The sequence below is a fragment of the Brachyhypopomus gauderio genome, chromosome 5 (assembly GCF_052324685.1).
Source record: "Brachyhypopomus gauderio isolate BG-103 chromosome 5, BGAUD_0.2, whole genome shotgun sequence".
NCBI lineage: Eukaryota > Metazoa > Chordata > Actinopteri > Gymnotiformes > Hypopomidae > Brachyhypopomus > Brachyhypopomus gauderio.
Genome location: NC_135215.1, coordinates 23,321,045 through 23,336,944, shown reverse-complemented (window position 1 = coordinate 23,336,944; position 15,900 = coordinate 23,321,045). Strand labels below are relative to the sequence as shown.

Here is a 15,900-nt window from a genome sequence, read left to right as displayed (position 1 = left end):
CCTCTGGCCAGGGGTTGTAGTCATTATAATATTTCATTATTTTAATACTGTTTAAAATATTGCTTATGTCCTATACTATATATTTTTTCCTCAATGAGGTTTGTATTATCACCAATTTTGAGGGTTTATCGCATGTCCCTCAAGTTACTGTCCACCCTGTTATGCCTAAGTACTGTCGCTTTGAAAGAAGAGCTGTTTTGAATACTGATATAATTTCCTAGAGCTCACATACCTTTTTTTAGAGGGAACCAACAGTATAAGGTGAGTATTGTCGTGGAAATTTTCTGAAAATGGATGAGGACTCAGATGTGGTTAAAATGATTAATTTATTAAAAGATATAAAAACATTAAAAAGGACAAAAGACAGACACAAGACAGACATAAACATGAGAGTCTCATCTAAGCATGACAACTCTGAAATTAAGGGGCCGTCCCCCTGCTTATATACAATCCTAAACACAATTCAGCAATTCTAGCAAGCAGGTTATCCTAAAGAGAGAAAGCTAAAATGACCCAAGTATCGTAGATTAGTGACAACCAGTTAACAAAGTGCTCCTACCCTTTACACTCCCCCTGACCTGGGTCACAGTATATGCACACACATGCATAATATGAACTAAACATAAGTACATGATTACACTGAATCACACTACTTCATTATTGTCTAATCAAAATGTCTTATAATCTAAATGACATGACCTAATCAAGAATTCTATAATTTCTGTCACACCCCCCCCCCCCCATCCCCCTTGATTCTGTGTAATCATTAAAAGAGAGAATAAAACATCAACTCAATTCAGGCCCTGGAATAAGTTATGCTGCTCAGGGCCATCGGGCACAACCCAGCCAGGGCACCTTTACATTTACAAATTTTGGCAAGACAAAAGTTGTCGCCCACAGAAATTAAGGTGAAAATCAAACAAATAATTCACTTCATATACAAATATATCATATGCTTCATAACACTGGTGAATGATGTTGTGGTACCATTAGAGCCATATTTAATATTTTGTGTGACTTCCACGAGCTTGAAGGACCGCATCAGGAAGTCATCAGGAATAGCAAAGAATGCAGTCTTACATGCCTCCCAGAGTTCATCAAAATTCTTTGGTTTTGTCTTCCAAGTTTACTCTTTCATCCTACCCCAAACATGCTCAATGATGTTCACGTCTGGTGACTGGGCTGGCCAGTCCTGAAGCACCTTGATCTTCGCCTTGAGGAACTTTGATGTAGAGATGGAGCACCATCCTGCTGCAAAATTTGACCCATTTTATGATTGGGAATGGAATATGTAGCGAATACTTCTTGATATTTTAGGCTATTGATATTGCCTTCCACCTTGAAAATGTTTTGCACACTCCCATACTGAATGTAACCCCAGACCATGATCTTTCCACCACCAAACTTGACTGTTTTCTGGGTGAATCTTGGATCCATACGGGCTCCAGTAGGTCTCCTGCAGTATTTGTGGCGGCTGTGGTGCAATTCAACTGAAGATTCATCTGAGAAATCCACCTTCTGCTACTTTTCAGTGTCCATCCGTTTAACAAGCTGTGGGCCTTGGCAAATGCCACACGGTTTTTTACCTGCCCTTTGTTTAGTGCTGGCGTAAATTGTTACCGGGCGGTATATATATACAACCATCAGTGCAGATGGACGATAGCCTCTCATTCATCCACTACTTTTTAATGTCATGTGATCTACCCACATTCCTTCGCGATCGACCGACACTTCCTTCGTGATCGACGTAATAGGCACCCCTGTTTTATACTTTAGTTCATAAGCACACACGGTGTCCACGAGGTGAACATGAGGTGATTACCTAAATATGATTGGGTAAACATGACATAATTAACACATGATTTGACAGATGTATATTGGCCTCTCCCCTCACATGCCCAATCCACGCTCAGCATCCTCGTGATAACATGATGAACCAAGTGCCACCGTGGCCCCTTCCAAGTTGAGATTGGGGGGACCGGCCGGCCCCTCCAGCAAGGTCAGTTTAGGAACATCAGAGGAACATCAGATTTAAAATGAGCTAAGGCCATCCAGGGAGAAAAAAAACACTTCTGAGGCCTACGTAATCCATGATTAACACACATATATGCAAAGAGCCCTAACATATACATCTAATGTGTTATAATATATACTGTATATATTAGAAGAAAAGAAAGCCTGGCATAAAGGGAAATCATAAAATTATTGGAGCAGATATATACAATCTGTGGGTCTTAAATAGTGTTTGGAGAGATGAGAAAAAACAGGCTGCAAGTGAAAAATTATATACCCCCTGGGGTGGGACTAGTGCACCGTCACAATATTGATATATGAGAGATGTTGATTACACTATGGCTGGAGTAAAATTGTGTCTTTTAAACTACCTCGTTTGTCGTTAATTGCATATAACATATATTAACATTAATCTTACATAACTATCTGAGTTACTCACACTAGCCTGTTCAAGTTCTCTCCGCCTTCTGCTCGTTGGCGATTTTAACATTTAACAGCATGTTCATTTTTCCACCCATTACAAAGGTTACACTCTTGATTTAGTCTGTTCTTCCTCCTTGTCTGTTCTTAATCTACACCCTCTCCTGTTCCCACTCTCTGATCATAAGTTGATCATGTTTTCTGCTCATGTCGCTGTGTCCCCTCGTTCCATTCAAAAGATTTCCTTCCGTAAAACTCAAGCTGTTGATCCTCCCCTTCTCATCCAGTCCATTTCTTCTGCCTTTCCTGTTGGCTCTGCACCTTCTTCTCCTGAAGCTCATGCTCTGAGGTTAAATGAAGCTCTCTCTGTGTCCCTAAATGCTCTAGCTCCCCTGAAAACCAAAACTGTTTCCTTTTCCACCTCTGCTCCGTGGTTTACTAGTGAGCTCCATACTATGAAACAGGTTGGTCGTCGTCTGGAGCGACTCTACAATAAGTCGAAGCTAACCATCCATGCTGAGGCTTATAAACAACACATATCCTCTTATAAAGATGTCTAAATCAACCTATTTTTCTAGCCTTATTAACAATCATCACAGCACAAACTCCCATCATCGCTTTTCTATGGTCACCAAGCATTTTTAAATGCCCTGACAGCACTTTTGCTGCTTCTTCTGAGCTATTCAATATATTTCTACATTTCTTTAATTCTAAAATTACAAACATTACCAGTTCCCTGGGGGCCTGTACTGCTGTGATCCCTTTCCTACCTTCTCCTTCTCACCCTCCTGACCTTAGTCCACCATCTTCTTTGTTTTCTGCTTTTAACATTGTTGAATCTTTCTTCATCTCTAACCTGATTACCACATCCAAGAACACAACTTGCTCTCTTGATCCTCTCCCTACAACCTTAACAAAATCCTGTCTGCCTGTCTTGGTCCCTCATCTCACCATCCTTATTAATCAATCACTGCTCCTTGGCCAGGTTCCTTCTATAAGATTGCTGCTGTTACGCCTATTCTAAAAAAAAACCAGGCCTTGACCCATCCGACCTGAATAATTACCGTCCAATATCTAACCTTTCCTTTCTCTCTAAAATTCTTGAACAAACTGCTGCCAGTCAGCTACAAGATTACCTTATATTAAATGATCTCTTCAAACGTTCCAGTCTGGTTTTTGTCCATTCCACAGTACTGAAACAGCTCTAGCCAAAGTTACTAATGATCTTCTCGTGTCTGCTGATGCTGGTGCTTTGAACATTCTTTTATTGCTTGATCTAAGTGCAGCCTTTGACATGGTGTGTCATTCCATTCTTCTGTCAAGGCTGCATGAACCTGGTATTGTTGGTACTGCCCTGGATTGGATCTCATCCTATCTGACTGACAGGCAGCAGTTTGTCACCCTCTCTGGCCATACTTCCTCAATCTCTCCTGTTTCTCAAGGAGTCCCACAAGGGTCTGTTCTTGAACCTCTCCTCTTTATTCTGTACATCCTTCCCCTTGGACACATACTGTGTCGCTATAATCTGGACTTTCATTGTTATGCAGATGACACCCAGATTTACCTCACTTATTCATAAAAGTAAATTTGGTAAGAAAACCCCTTGTATTGTAGTATTCAGAAAGGAAATGGAATAATATTTCAAACTGCTTGCTGATTCAACAAACAAGAAGGTTATCAGAACTTTGCATGTATGTTCCACTTATAACCTGTTTGTTTAATGTAGATAACCCCTGGCTCGTCTGGCTCATTTGTATGTTATGTTTTTGTATACTGTTCGTTGTATACTTACCTCTGTGAAGTGTGATTTATTAATAATAATAATAATAATAATAATAATAATAATAATAATAATAATAAAGAATGCTCATCGCAGACTGGTGATTCCATACTTTTTGCCAGGGGTTGTAATCATTATAATTTATATTTATAATATATAAAACCCCTAGCATCTGATAAATTAAAACAGTGTTAAATGTATAGAAAAAAATTGTAGGGTAGAATTTATGTTTGCAGAATTTATATTGCTTGCATTTTCACAAAATAAATGTGGAACTCAGTACTGGGGACGCAAAAGGCACCAAATTGTAGGAATGACCCATTAGGTAACAGTCTAAGGCAGGCGTACTCAACTAAATTTGTCCGCGGTCCAATTTTGGCAGATACCTGTGACCCGAGGTCCGGTGCGGGCGGGGGTGGCGAACGTAAGTTGTTGAGCGTGGGGTTGTGGCGAACGTAAGTTGTTGGGGGGGTGGGGGTGGTGAACGTAAGTTGTTGAGCGGGGGGGGGGGGGTGGCGAACGTAACACTCGTGACGGAGTGTTTTTTCAATAGCCCTGAAATAAATGCTACAGTTTTGTTTTGGTCCGTATCCAGTTAATCAGGAATGAGATTGGGTCCGGACAGGACTGCGTTCGGGTCCGGATCCGGACCGCGGTCCGCCAGTTGAGTACCCCTGCCCTAAAGGATTAGCTAATTTCACGTGCCAACCGATAGAATCGTCTATGACCAGAGTCCGTAAGACAGGTTCCACAGCGGGTGCTTCAGTGAGCAGAAACCTGTTGGACACGTAAAACGAGTGCTTTTCTGGTGGGCTAGTGTTAGCATTAGCTGCGGCCCGCGCTTTCCGACTCTGCCGCCAAGACGTAACCCATGCGCCCCGCTGTGAGGGCTCTAACACCGTAGTCGCGGAGGTTCTAGCTCTCCCTAGCGCGTCCACAGCTATTACTGATTCTTTCTCTCTATCCCTTAATAATGAGTGAATGCGGCATTCTAAACTTTCCACTTTTGCAACGAGAGAAGTAACTAACACACAAATACTATCGGTATTACCATCAGTGGCGAAAGGTTCTAAGCTAAACATGCCACACTCAGAACATGGAAACAAATCAACACCAGCCACAGAAAAATCAAAAACGTACCGCATTTAGCCAATTTTAGGGACTTACGCTAGCTAACTGTTAGCGTAGAAAGATTGTTATGTAATAGGGTGCCCGCCAAACCAATGTAAAAAATTAAAGTTGGCAATTTTGACTGTGGTACCCTCCCAAATTGTAGTGCCAGCTTTGTTTATAAACACTGCAAAGTTTCAGAGCTGTAGGTTAATATTTACTGGTGGCTCAACATGAATAAAGTTGATACTATATGGCGAAGACACTTATGGTACCTGAGTGAAGAATTAATCGCTCTTGCATTCTTTGATGGTGTGAACAGCAACATCAAAAGAAATATGATTACTGCCCTTCAGAAAGCCGGCTCTGATGAAACTAAGCCACCAAAACGGATCGAGATTGAACCTGGTGTCATTCCTGAAAAGGAACTCCAAGACTTTGGCACAAACAGAACAATATCATTCTTTCACACTCTTGGGTTGAATGCAGACTTCCTTACACAAGCAGATCCTGACACTTGGCAGAAATGTGACGACTTTCTACAAGCAAAGAAATATGTTGACAGTTTGGCCGTGGTAAATGATAGAGCAGAGCGAGCAGTAAAACTGATGCAGGACTTCAACACTTCCAATTACAACAAATGAAGATCAGAAACAGTATCTTCTGCAGGCAGTCTTGAGCCACAGAGCCAGATATCCCGTCGCCAGGAAATCATTGTTTGCAGAGCCTGGCAGTGTTGCAGATGACATTCAGCACTAGCAGTAGCAGCACAGCATCGCAGACTGCGTGAATTTTATAATTCTTTGGACTGGCTGTAGCATAAACTTAGTTAAAGCAGTTGTGAATTCACTTTAAAATAATACAATTTGAGTTGTGATTATATATGATAGTGCATTAATAATTTGACATTGGTTGATGAGACATAAAGTAAACATTAACTGCCCAGCACTAGCGGCTATCGTATATTAACCAATGTGTTAACTTTATACACATTGAGCCACCTTTAAATATTCAATAAAAATTTTGAAAAAATTACAGTGATTTACTATCATGCCATATAACAAACTGAGAGGGTACCACATGTGAAATTCAGAAGTTCGTTTTTGGCGGGCACCCTATTATGTAAGATTGCATTGTGACCTACCCCAGATGTTTCTCTTCAAATAAAGTATTGTCATAGTATGAAAAATTGTGTACCGGTAATACAAAGCAAAAAATTATATTGGTAGAACAGGCATAGGGGAAAAGGTGACACAGGAGAAAAAAATACTCGTTATAATGTACATTATTTATTTAAGGCATTGAGTCAGATTTTCCATTGTTCTCCTAATAAATGTATTCACTTGAACACAAACACATGGACATAAAAAGGAACAGTGGTATAACCATTATATTCTGTTTGAGGTCTGAATGGCCTATCTCTATAGCATTCTGACAATATTGAAGTTTAGAGAATCCACCAAACTGCCTATAATTATATTTACATTATATATACACTTAATATTCACATTAAATAGTGCAGTGTCACATTCATAGGCAAATATTTGTATAAAATCTTGATTGGCTTATTTAAATTAAACCCAGTGCCACAAATACCTCCTAAACAAAACACCTAAACTAACAAGGACACAACAGTATAATCATGTAGTAGACATGATTATTACAGTCAGCTACAGGAATCAAATTCAGTCACAGTATAATTTACCAATAACAAACACAAAAGAACATCAAATGGAAACGAACATGACTTTTTTGTGATATTAAAATATCACCAAATGAGGTCGCACTATGTAATAGTTAAACCACAAGAGTGAATTAATTAGTAAATACATGCATAACTAAATGCATTTGATTTAGCACTTACTGCAAATCCATATGAAAGTCACATGGTGAAAGAGGGGCAAATGGACTTAACCTGTTATTTTTTCCATGATCGTCGTTCACTTTTAGAAACAGCATGCAACTAGTTATTTCTTAACATGTTTTAGAAATGTCAGAAAATCAACAAAAATAATACTTGCATAGCATGACCAACACACGCAGCACAGTGTTCAGAAGTGTCCTTAAGTTGAACACACAATATATACACCTTAACTCACAGAAACCAACATTGCACAGGTAACAAAAACTGACAAAACTGAAGTCCATGAAAAAATATGTATAAATGTCTGAAATTATTGCATGATGACCAAACTTCTTCAGTGTTCACTGGATCAAATTGTCCAGTGATATTATAAACAGAAAAAGAGCCTCGTCTCCCTCAGTCAGGCCTACAACGTCTGCGTAGCCCCACACCCAACTCTTCCTGAGCAGTTAGTGCCATGCCTCCATCTTCCATGCTGCTTCCCTCAAGCTCCTCCAAGGATGGCATGCTGGAGTCACTCTCATTACAGTCACCACCATCATCATCATCTGCCGCCTCTTCGTCCCCATCATCAGCATCCCCTTCATCTTGCCTCTCTGGCCCCTTCTCCAATTCCTGCTCAGGAAGCTTGTGAGGATGGAACTGCTCAGTGCTGGCCGTTTGTGACTTCACTGATGTTTCCCCAAGGGATTCCATAGCAGTTAGTGACTCAATTAGGTTGTCAAGGTTATGTTCACAAGATACCTCTGTAAAGCACAACCCGGAACTGAAGTAACACATCCATCACCAAACAGAAGTATTTACACATAACACTCTGACCTATTTGTTCTTAGTTAGCATTCAGCAAGAAGCAGGATCTTCGTCTCACTGCCTCAGGATAATTTCATTGTATGATTTAAATTTTCAAAATATGTTTAGCTTTAAATTATAAGAACTAACCACCCATATCTCATCAACACATCAGAAAATATCACAATTCATTCTCATCTTTAAAAAACACTGAGAAAAATGACTGAGAACTAAATTTTATAACTGTATTCAATACTCTGAATTGTTAATACTAAATTATACATGTCTCCACCTGCTGTGTTGATGGGAGTATATTCCATGCCTCTTTTCTTCATCAGGTGACGAATGCACTGCAGTTGGGACATGATCTCATTCTTCTGCTCCATAGCAACAGATTTTACACTAGCCCATCACACATGACCATAACAGAACAGAAAAGACTTCAGGCAATTAAATACATAATTACGTCTGTTTAAATTCTACTTCAATGGTCCATGTAGTTATGGCTATTCATAAAACAAACTTAAATACCTTTTGCACTTTCATCGTAGTCCTCGTTTTATTTCAAATGCAATGTGGTGGGGTATAGTCTCGATAAAAAATCTCCCACTTTATTCAGAACATTAACTACTTAAATATACCTGACTAGTTGACATGCAGTTTCATTTAGCGATTCTGCAAATCATTATCAATATTATTTCAGAGCATAGCAAGTTATTGGCCTGGACATATCCTTCAATGGCAGATCACTCAGTGTTGCCTGATATTAGCTGCTTCTTATCACAGCATAAATCACGTCAGACAAACATCATTCTCCACCTGACGTTTAATGTCATCCCAAGATATTTTCACGAGGCTGTGGAGTGTGTGCTTGCATGATCTCACCAGTTGGTCAGTGGGTCAAGCTGCGTCAGTATGGAGCTCAACATTCTTTCTGTTTGTGCCAGCCGCTTCTCCAGCTCATTGAGCTGGTTCTCTACACACACACACACACACACACACACAAACACAAACACAAACACACACAGTTGAACAGTGCAAAATGGTTGAATAAATTGACATATTTTCTTTCCTCAAGTCAGTGCTGCTAATTAATTATAGTCAGGTTTACAAATCCATTTGGAAATTCTACTCTCTGGAAAGACAATTTATTGTGTTCATTTAATGAACTGTGAACCTCATAACACAAAAAACTTGGACAGGTCTCCTGATCAGTGCAGGGATGGCAGTGAGTGAAATTTCAAGATAGAGCAACAGAAGATTATAGATGTAGAATGCAACTAGATTGTGGATGTGACTAACTATAGTGTATTAACTCTCACTCCCTCACCTGTCTCCTCAGACCTTTGGATACCCTGGACTGTTTTCTCCTTCTGCGCCTGAGAATCATCTGCAGACCTTATCTGTTGAACAGGACAAGAGAATGAATCAACCATTTTTGTTTGTGTATTTTCTGCATGATAGGAATTATTTTTTTTATAGATTCTCAATCCCACTTCATTAGTACAGAAAAAACTACCTTGAGAAATTTGTAAGCAGCAAAAATCCCCACACCAATGGCATAGAGGGGCATTAGAGTGATGACATAGCCTTTGCTGTTGGATTTGTACTTGTCACTCTTGAGCTCCTGCTCCATTAGTTTCTTAACGTGCTGCACGTTTTCCCCACTTTGTCTTTGGAAAGCTGCAGTATTGAATTGCTGACTCTTCACAGCGCCAGGACCTAGTATGTTTGGCCCTGACCCTACACAATCACGGGAAGGGGAGCACAAAATTGAATCCACCAGCAAAATAGTTTATCCCGTGCAAAAAGTAATGCATTACTACTACTAGCCAATCATAAAGTAATTGAAAAAGGTTAGGCCTACTACTTTCGAGCATGAGGGTTCCACACAGCTAGTTACCTACCTTTTCTGTATCGAGGATCGAACGTTTTTGTTTCCCTAACGACGTTACCGCCACCAAACAATCGCGGAAATACAACAAATACACACACTACAGCAGTAAATGCCACCACAATTTGCTGTGAAGTCGACAGAAGCATGATGCAGGTTAATCTAAGCAACATCTACATAACAAATTAAGTTTAACAAAGGAACCTGCACTTTCGAATAAAAGCAACTGTGGTCATTAGTTGTACATAGATAGCAAGGTTAGCTAGCTACTTCCTGTACCTTAAAAACAATGCTCTTCTTCACTGAGTTTAAGTAGTTCAGCTATAGAAAAACACATCCGCCATCTGCTGTACTGGAGTTTCATTGCTAGTGGAATCTTGAATTCTATTTGGCTTTTCACGAGTGAAAAGGAGGAGGGTACGGCTCGAGAAAAGAGACCACCTCCCCGTTGCTGCTTGTGCATGGCTGCCTGGCCATGGCATAAACGCGTTCCTGATATCGGGCATGCTCGTTTGTGTGCAAAACAATGGCCGACGCCAGCGTTTAGTGCAAGTTGAAATACCTCGTTTTTGTACACAAACGAATCTTACATTCTAGTCTTGTATTGGCAGTGAATATGTTCATAAAGTTACTTTGCGGAAAGGAAAACTTTAAAGAATAGCCTGTTAAGTTATCTGCATTGTAAACTTCGCATGGGAACAATGTACATCCTAAATTCTGCAATGTGTGATACTGTGAAAGTAAATAGATAATAACAGTGGAAGGAGATGTATATTAATTTAATTAATTTAGTAATGCTGCTTGATCATTTATATATATATAACTACCATCAGTCTGCTTGTCTCATCTAATTTTAATAAAATAAAATAAATAAAATAAAATAAAAATTTCGTCTATAATGGGTTAACCTATTATAGTTGTGTAATATTTTATTGTTTGGACAGAAGCCTGGCATTATGAGGACGAGCAAAGTGATGTAATGGACCCTTTCGTGTTTGGCTTTGAATCTGTGCAAGACATGCACCATTTTATGGCAGAGGTGCTTGACAACTTGTGAATACCAATCAACTGTAAATTGAACAGTGTTTAAAGAGGGTAAGCCACGGGGCTTTTGCAAAAATAAAGTTCTAAATGGAAATCTTTTGTTTGTGTTTTCATGTATTTCTACCTGAATTTTATCTGCAAAACATTAAGTTTAATGTGCATTGAAGTTTTCAAATCCTTTGCAAACATCCTTATAATGCCATATGGGATGTTTCGTAAATACAAAGAGTGAAGGTATAACTAGTATATGTAGTTATTTATGTAGAAACGGTAAATGTGCTAAAAAAAAATATATATATATATATATATATATATATATATATATATATATATATATATATATATATATATATATATATATATATATATATATATAATACAATTTTAAGGTTCTCATTTATTACTTTTATTTTGAAATTCCTATCAAATTACGCGATACTATAACGGAACTTCACCAGCGCGGTGCAGCCAGGATGAGAGAGCCATGGTGAGAGAGTCTCCCAGTCTCGCGCCGTATAAGCCCATTCCCATGTAAGTGAACGGGCCGGACGAGAAACTTTGAATTATTATTACACGTAAAATAAGTTTTTTTGAGCAATTATATTTTGTCAATTCTATAACACCTCATTGCGTTAGTACTTCTCCGAGTGTTTTTCTCTACGATAAACAGATTTTATAGAAGTTATTAAGTGTTACTTAAAAGGGTGTGGCGATAAGGTGATTGACAGTTAATAGCTGCGTTGATTGACATCTAATTCGCTCTGTGCACAAGGCGGAGCCTCCTAACTTCCGGGTAGCGAGGGGTAAGCATACTTGTTTCCGGTTGTAGTAGTTTGTGTAGAGAAGTAGAGAGTGATAAGAGAGTGATAGCGATCATGAGTGTTTTTAATAATAATAATAATAATAATAATAATAATAATAATAATAATAATAACAAGTTAGACTTATATAGTGCCTTTCTAGTACCCAAGGACACTTTACAAAAATCCTATGAGAGAGAAAAAAATAAAAAATCAGGAAAAAATAATTAGAAATAATTAAATCACACTATGACTAGGGGGAAGGGAGAAAATACTGAGAGAAGAGGTGAGCTTTAAGCTGAGTTTTGAAGGAGGAAAAGGATGAACAGAGGCAAAGGTGTTGTGGGAGGGCATTCCACAGTCTTGGGGCCATTACGCAGAATGAGCGCCCACCAGCAGTAACAAGTTTGTATTGCGGAACCACCAGAAGACCTGTGTCTGCGGACCTAAGTGTTCGGTTTGGGATATAGGTGTGTAGAAGTTGCGCTAAATGATCTGGAGCCAGACCATTAAGGGATTTATATGTGAGGAGCAGGATTTTAAACTGTATACGCAGGAGGATGGGTAGCCAGTGAAGCGTGATATAGGCGTGATATGAGCCGATTTTTTAGTGTGTGTAAGGATACGAGCAGCTGAATTCTGAACATATTGGAGAGACTGTATGGATTTTTTAGGGAGGCCAAGAAAGAGTGCATTGCAGTAATCTAAACGAGATGAGACGAAGGCATGGACCAGGATTTCATCGTCTTTATCTGACAGCACAGGACGCAAGCGAGCAATGTTCCGCAGATGGAAAAATGAACTTTTAACTAAAGACCTCATGTGAGGTTCAAAGTTGAGTGAGGAATCAAATAAGTAAACTTTTTAAAGTAAAGGAGAAAAGATTAACCTACCAGCATCAAGAGAAAATAACGTCTCTTCATTGTTATGTGCCTCTGTGTGCTAATTCTTCACGGTACAACTCGGAGATTAGCTTCCACAGATTTCCAGCAGATCCAGAAGTGCGAGGTCAGTGGCTTATAAAGATCCGTAGGGACAACTTCAGCCCCATTGCAAGTACTCGTGTCTGTAGCAGGCATTTCAACATGAGTGACTTTGTTGTGACGGCCGCGGGAAAGAGAAAGCTCAACAGAGGAGCGGTGCCTTGTCTTTTTGCCTGGAACAATTTTAGCACACCCGCGCCGAGGCTTAACGTTTGGAAACGCCGGCCGAGATGCCCTTCCACGGCTTTAGCAGCGCCGGACTCCGACTCTGAGATGGACGTGCAGATAGCGCCTGATCACGACTACTGTCTTACTCCAACCACCTCAGCAGCGGCAGATGCTTTAGCAAACGAGAACGAAACACTGAGGAAAAGAATACAAGAACTGGAACACCGGCTTGAAACGTTACAGCTGCAGTCCCGCTTTGGGCTTCATCGTCTTGCAGGATCAGATGAAGACATTCGTTTTTACACAAGGTAGGTCCATGTTTTTTGAATAGTATTAAATTAACTACTTTGTGTATCAGTTCTATTTATATATCTTTTCAACTTAATAAGAATGTGTATGAATGTGTTGTCATGTCTTGTGCATTAGTCACAGTAGTGTACAGTACCGATAAGTCAACAGTGATTATCATTTTATTTTTAGATTTGCATCATACAAGCATCTCCAGGCCTTTTGGCAACTGGTGGAGCCTGCTGTGAAAACCAGGATGGTCCGGATCACCAATTCCTGTGCTGCCTCTGCCAACGTTGGTGAGCCAACTCAACAAAAAGCAACAGTCAGTTATATATTCAAGATCACAAAAAAGTTCAAAATGTAATGTGCTGCAGTTCTCACACACACGTGAAGTAACTGCAGTGCACTTCAGATGTTTTACATGTAGAACAACTGAAGTACACTGCAGTTATTTTACTCACACACACACACACACACACACACACACACACACACACACACACACACACACACACACACACACACACACACACACACACACTAAAGAACAGTGTAAAATAGATTAAATATGCACAGTGTACCTAAAATAATGCCTACTGATAAATTTATCTTATTTCTTTTCACAGAAACTTGCACCGATAGACGAACTACTGCTCTTTCTGATGCACCTGTCTGTGGGCCTACCTCTCAGGGATCTTGCCAACCGCTTTGGTATTCACCGGACCACAGTCAGCAGAATTATTGCAACATGGACACACTTTCTGTACCATCTACTTGGTTCTGTTCGCTTGTGGATTCCAAAAGAAGAAGTGAAGGCTCACTTACCACCCAAATTCTCAGCATTTCCTGACACACAAGTGGTGCTTGACTGCACAGAAATTTTTTGCCAAACCCCCTCCTCTCTTGTTTTGCAGTGTGAGGTATTTTCCACTTACAAATCTCACACCACATTCAAGGCCATGATTGGCATTGCACCCCACGGTCCCATCACCTTTGTGTCTGCATTATATGCAGGCTCTTTGAGCGACCAGGAAATCTTTAAGCTGTTTGGAATCACCAAACTCCTCACTGCCGACACTGCAATTATGGTGGACAAGGGTTTTCTCGTGGAGTCTGGAGACACCATGGAGAGCGATCTGCTGCCTGCAACATCCTTCAGCATGACCGGTTTGGCAGTGGGTCAGTAATGGTGTGGGGTGGCATTTTTTTGGAGGGCCGCACAGCCCTCCATGTGCTCACCAGAGGTAGCCTGACTGCCATTAGGTACCGAGATGAGATCCTCAGATACCTTGTGAGACCATATGCTGGTGCGGTTGGCCCTGGGTTCCTCCTAATGCAGGACAATGCTAGACCTCATGTGGCTGGAGTGTGTCAGCAGTTCCTGGAAGATGAAGGCATTGAAGCTATGGACTGGCCCGCCCGTTCCTCAGACCTGAATCCGATTGAGCACATCGAGGACATCATGTCTCTCTCCATCCACAAATGTCACGTTACACCACAGACTGTCCAGGAGTTGGCGGATGCTTTAGTCCAGGTCTGGGAGGAGATCCCTCAGCAGACCATCCGCCACCTCATCAGGAGCATGCCCAGGCGTTGTAGGGAGGTCATACAGGCACGTGGAGGCCACACACAATACTGAGCCTGATTTTGACTTGTTTTAAGGACATTACATCAAAGTTGGATCAGCCTGTAGTGTGTTTTTCCACTTTAATTTTGTGTGTGGCTCCAAATCCAGGCCTCCATTGTTGTTAGCACATTCAACTTTGTACAGAACAAAGTATTCAATGAGAATATTTCATTCATTCAGATCTAGGATGTGTTATTTGAGTGTTCCCTTTATTTTTTTGAGCAGTATATACAGTGGGGAAAATAAGTATTTAGTCAGTCACCAATTGTGCAAGTTCTCCCACTTAAAAAGATGAGAGAGGCCTGTAATTGACATCATAGGTAGACCTCAACTATGAGAGACAAAATGTGAAAAAAATTGAGAAAATCATTTTGTCTGACTTTTAAAGAATTTATTTGCAAATAATGGTGGAAAATAAGTATTTGGTCACCTACAAACAAGCAAGATTTCTGGCTGTCACAGACCTGTAACTTCTTTTTTAAGAGGCTCCTCTTTCCCCCACTCATTACCTGTATTAATGGCACCTATTTGAAGTCGTTAACAGTATAAAAGACACCTGTCCACAACCTCAAACAGTCACACTCCAAACTCCACTATGGTGAAGACAAAGAGCTGTCGGAGGACACCAGAAACCGAATTGTAGGCTGGGAAGACTGAATCTGCAATAGGCAAGCAGCTTGGTATGAAGAAATCTACTGTGGGAGCAATAATCAGAAAATGGAAGACCTACAAGACCACTACTAATCTCCCTCGATTTGGGGCTCCACGCAAGATCTCAGCCCGTGGGGTCAAAATGATCACAAGAACGGTGAGGAAAAATCCCAGAACCACAAGGGGGGATCTACTGAATGACCTGCAGAAAGCTGGGACCAACGTTACAAAGGCTACCATCAGCAACACACTACGACGCCAGGGACTCAGATCTTGCAGTGCCAGACGTGTCCCCCTGCTTAAGCCAGGCACGTCTGAAGTTTGCTAGAGAGCATTTGGATGTTCCAGAAGAGTATTGGGAGAATGTCATATGGTCAGATGAAACCAAAGTAGAACTATTTGGTAAAAACACAACTCGTCGTGTTTGGAGGACAGTGAATGCTGAGTTGCATCCAAAGAACACCAT

General features: G+C 40.4%; 1 protein-coding gene across 1 annotated transcript; it reads right to left on the bottom strand.

Moving 5' to 3' along the window:
• Nucleotides 1-6,590: 6,590 nt before the first annotated feature.
• On the bottom strand, nt 6,591-10,334 carry LOC143514860 (uncharacterized). Its single transcript, XM_077006553.1, has 6 exons — nt 9,884-10,334; nt 9,496-9,719; nt 9,307-9,379; nt 8,862-8,952; nt 8,269-8,378; nt 6,591-7,933 (listed from the first exon to the last, which is right to left on the bottom strand). The coding sequence occupies exons 1-6, from the start codon at nt 10,041-10,043 to the stop codon at nt 7,584-7,586; spliced, it is 1,008 nt and encodes a 335-aa protein (XP_076862668.1). The 5' UTR covers nt 10,044-10,334; the 3' UTR covers nt 6,591-7,583.
• Nucleotides 10,335-15,900: the final 5,566 nt, after the last annotated feature.

Coding starts and splice junctions, on each gene's coding strand:
- LOC143514860 (XM_077006553.1), bottom strand. CDS start 10,043: ATGTTGCTTAGATTAACCTGCATCATGCTTCTGTCGACTTCACAGCAA. Junction 9,720..9,883: donor CGATCCTCGATACAGAAAAG/GTAGGTAACTAG, acceptor GTGATTGTGTAG/GGTCAGGGCCAAACATACTA. Junction 8,953..9,306: donor CCAAAGGTCTGAGGAGACAG/GTGAGGGAGTGA, acceptor GTGTGTGTGTAG/AGAACCAGCTCAATGAGCTG.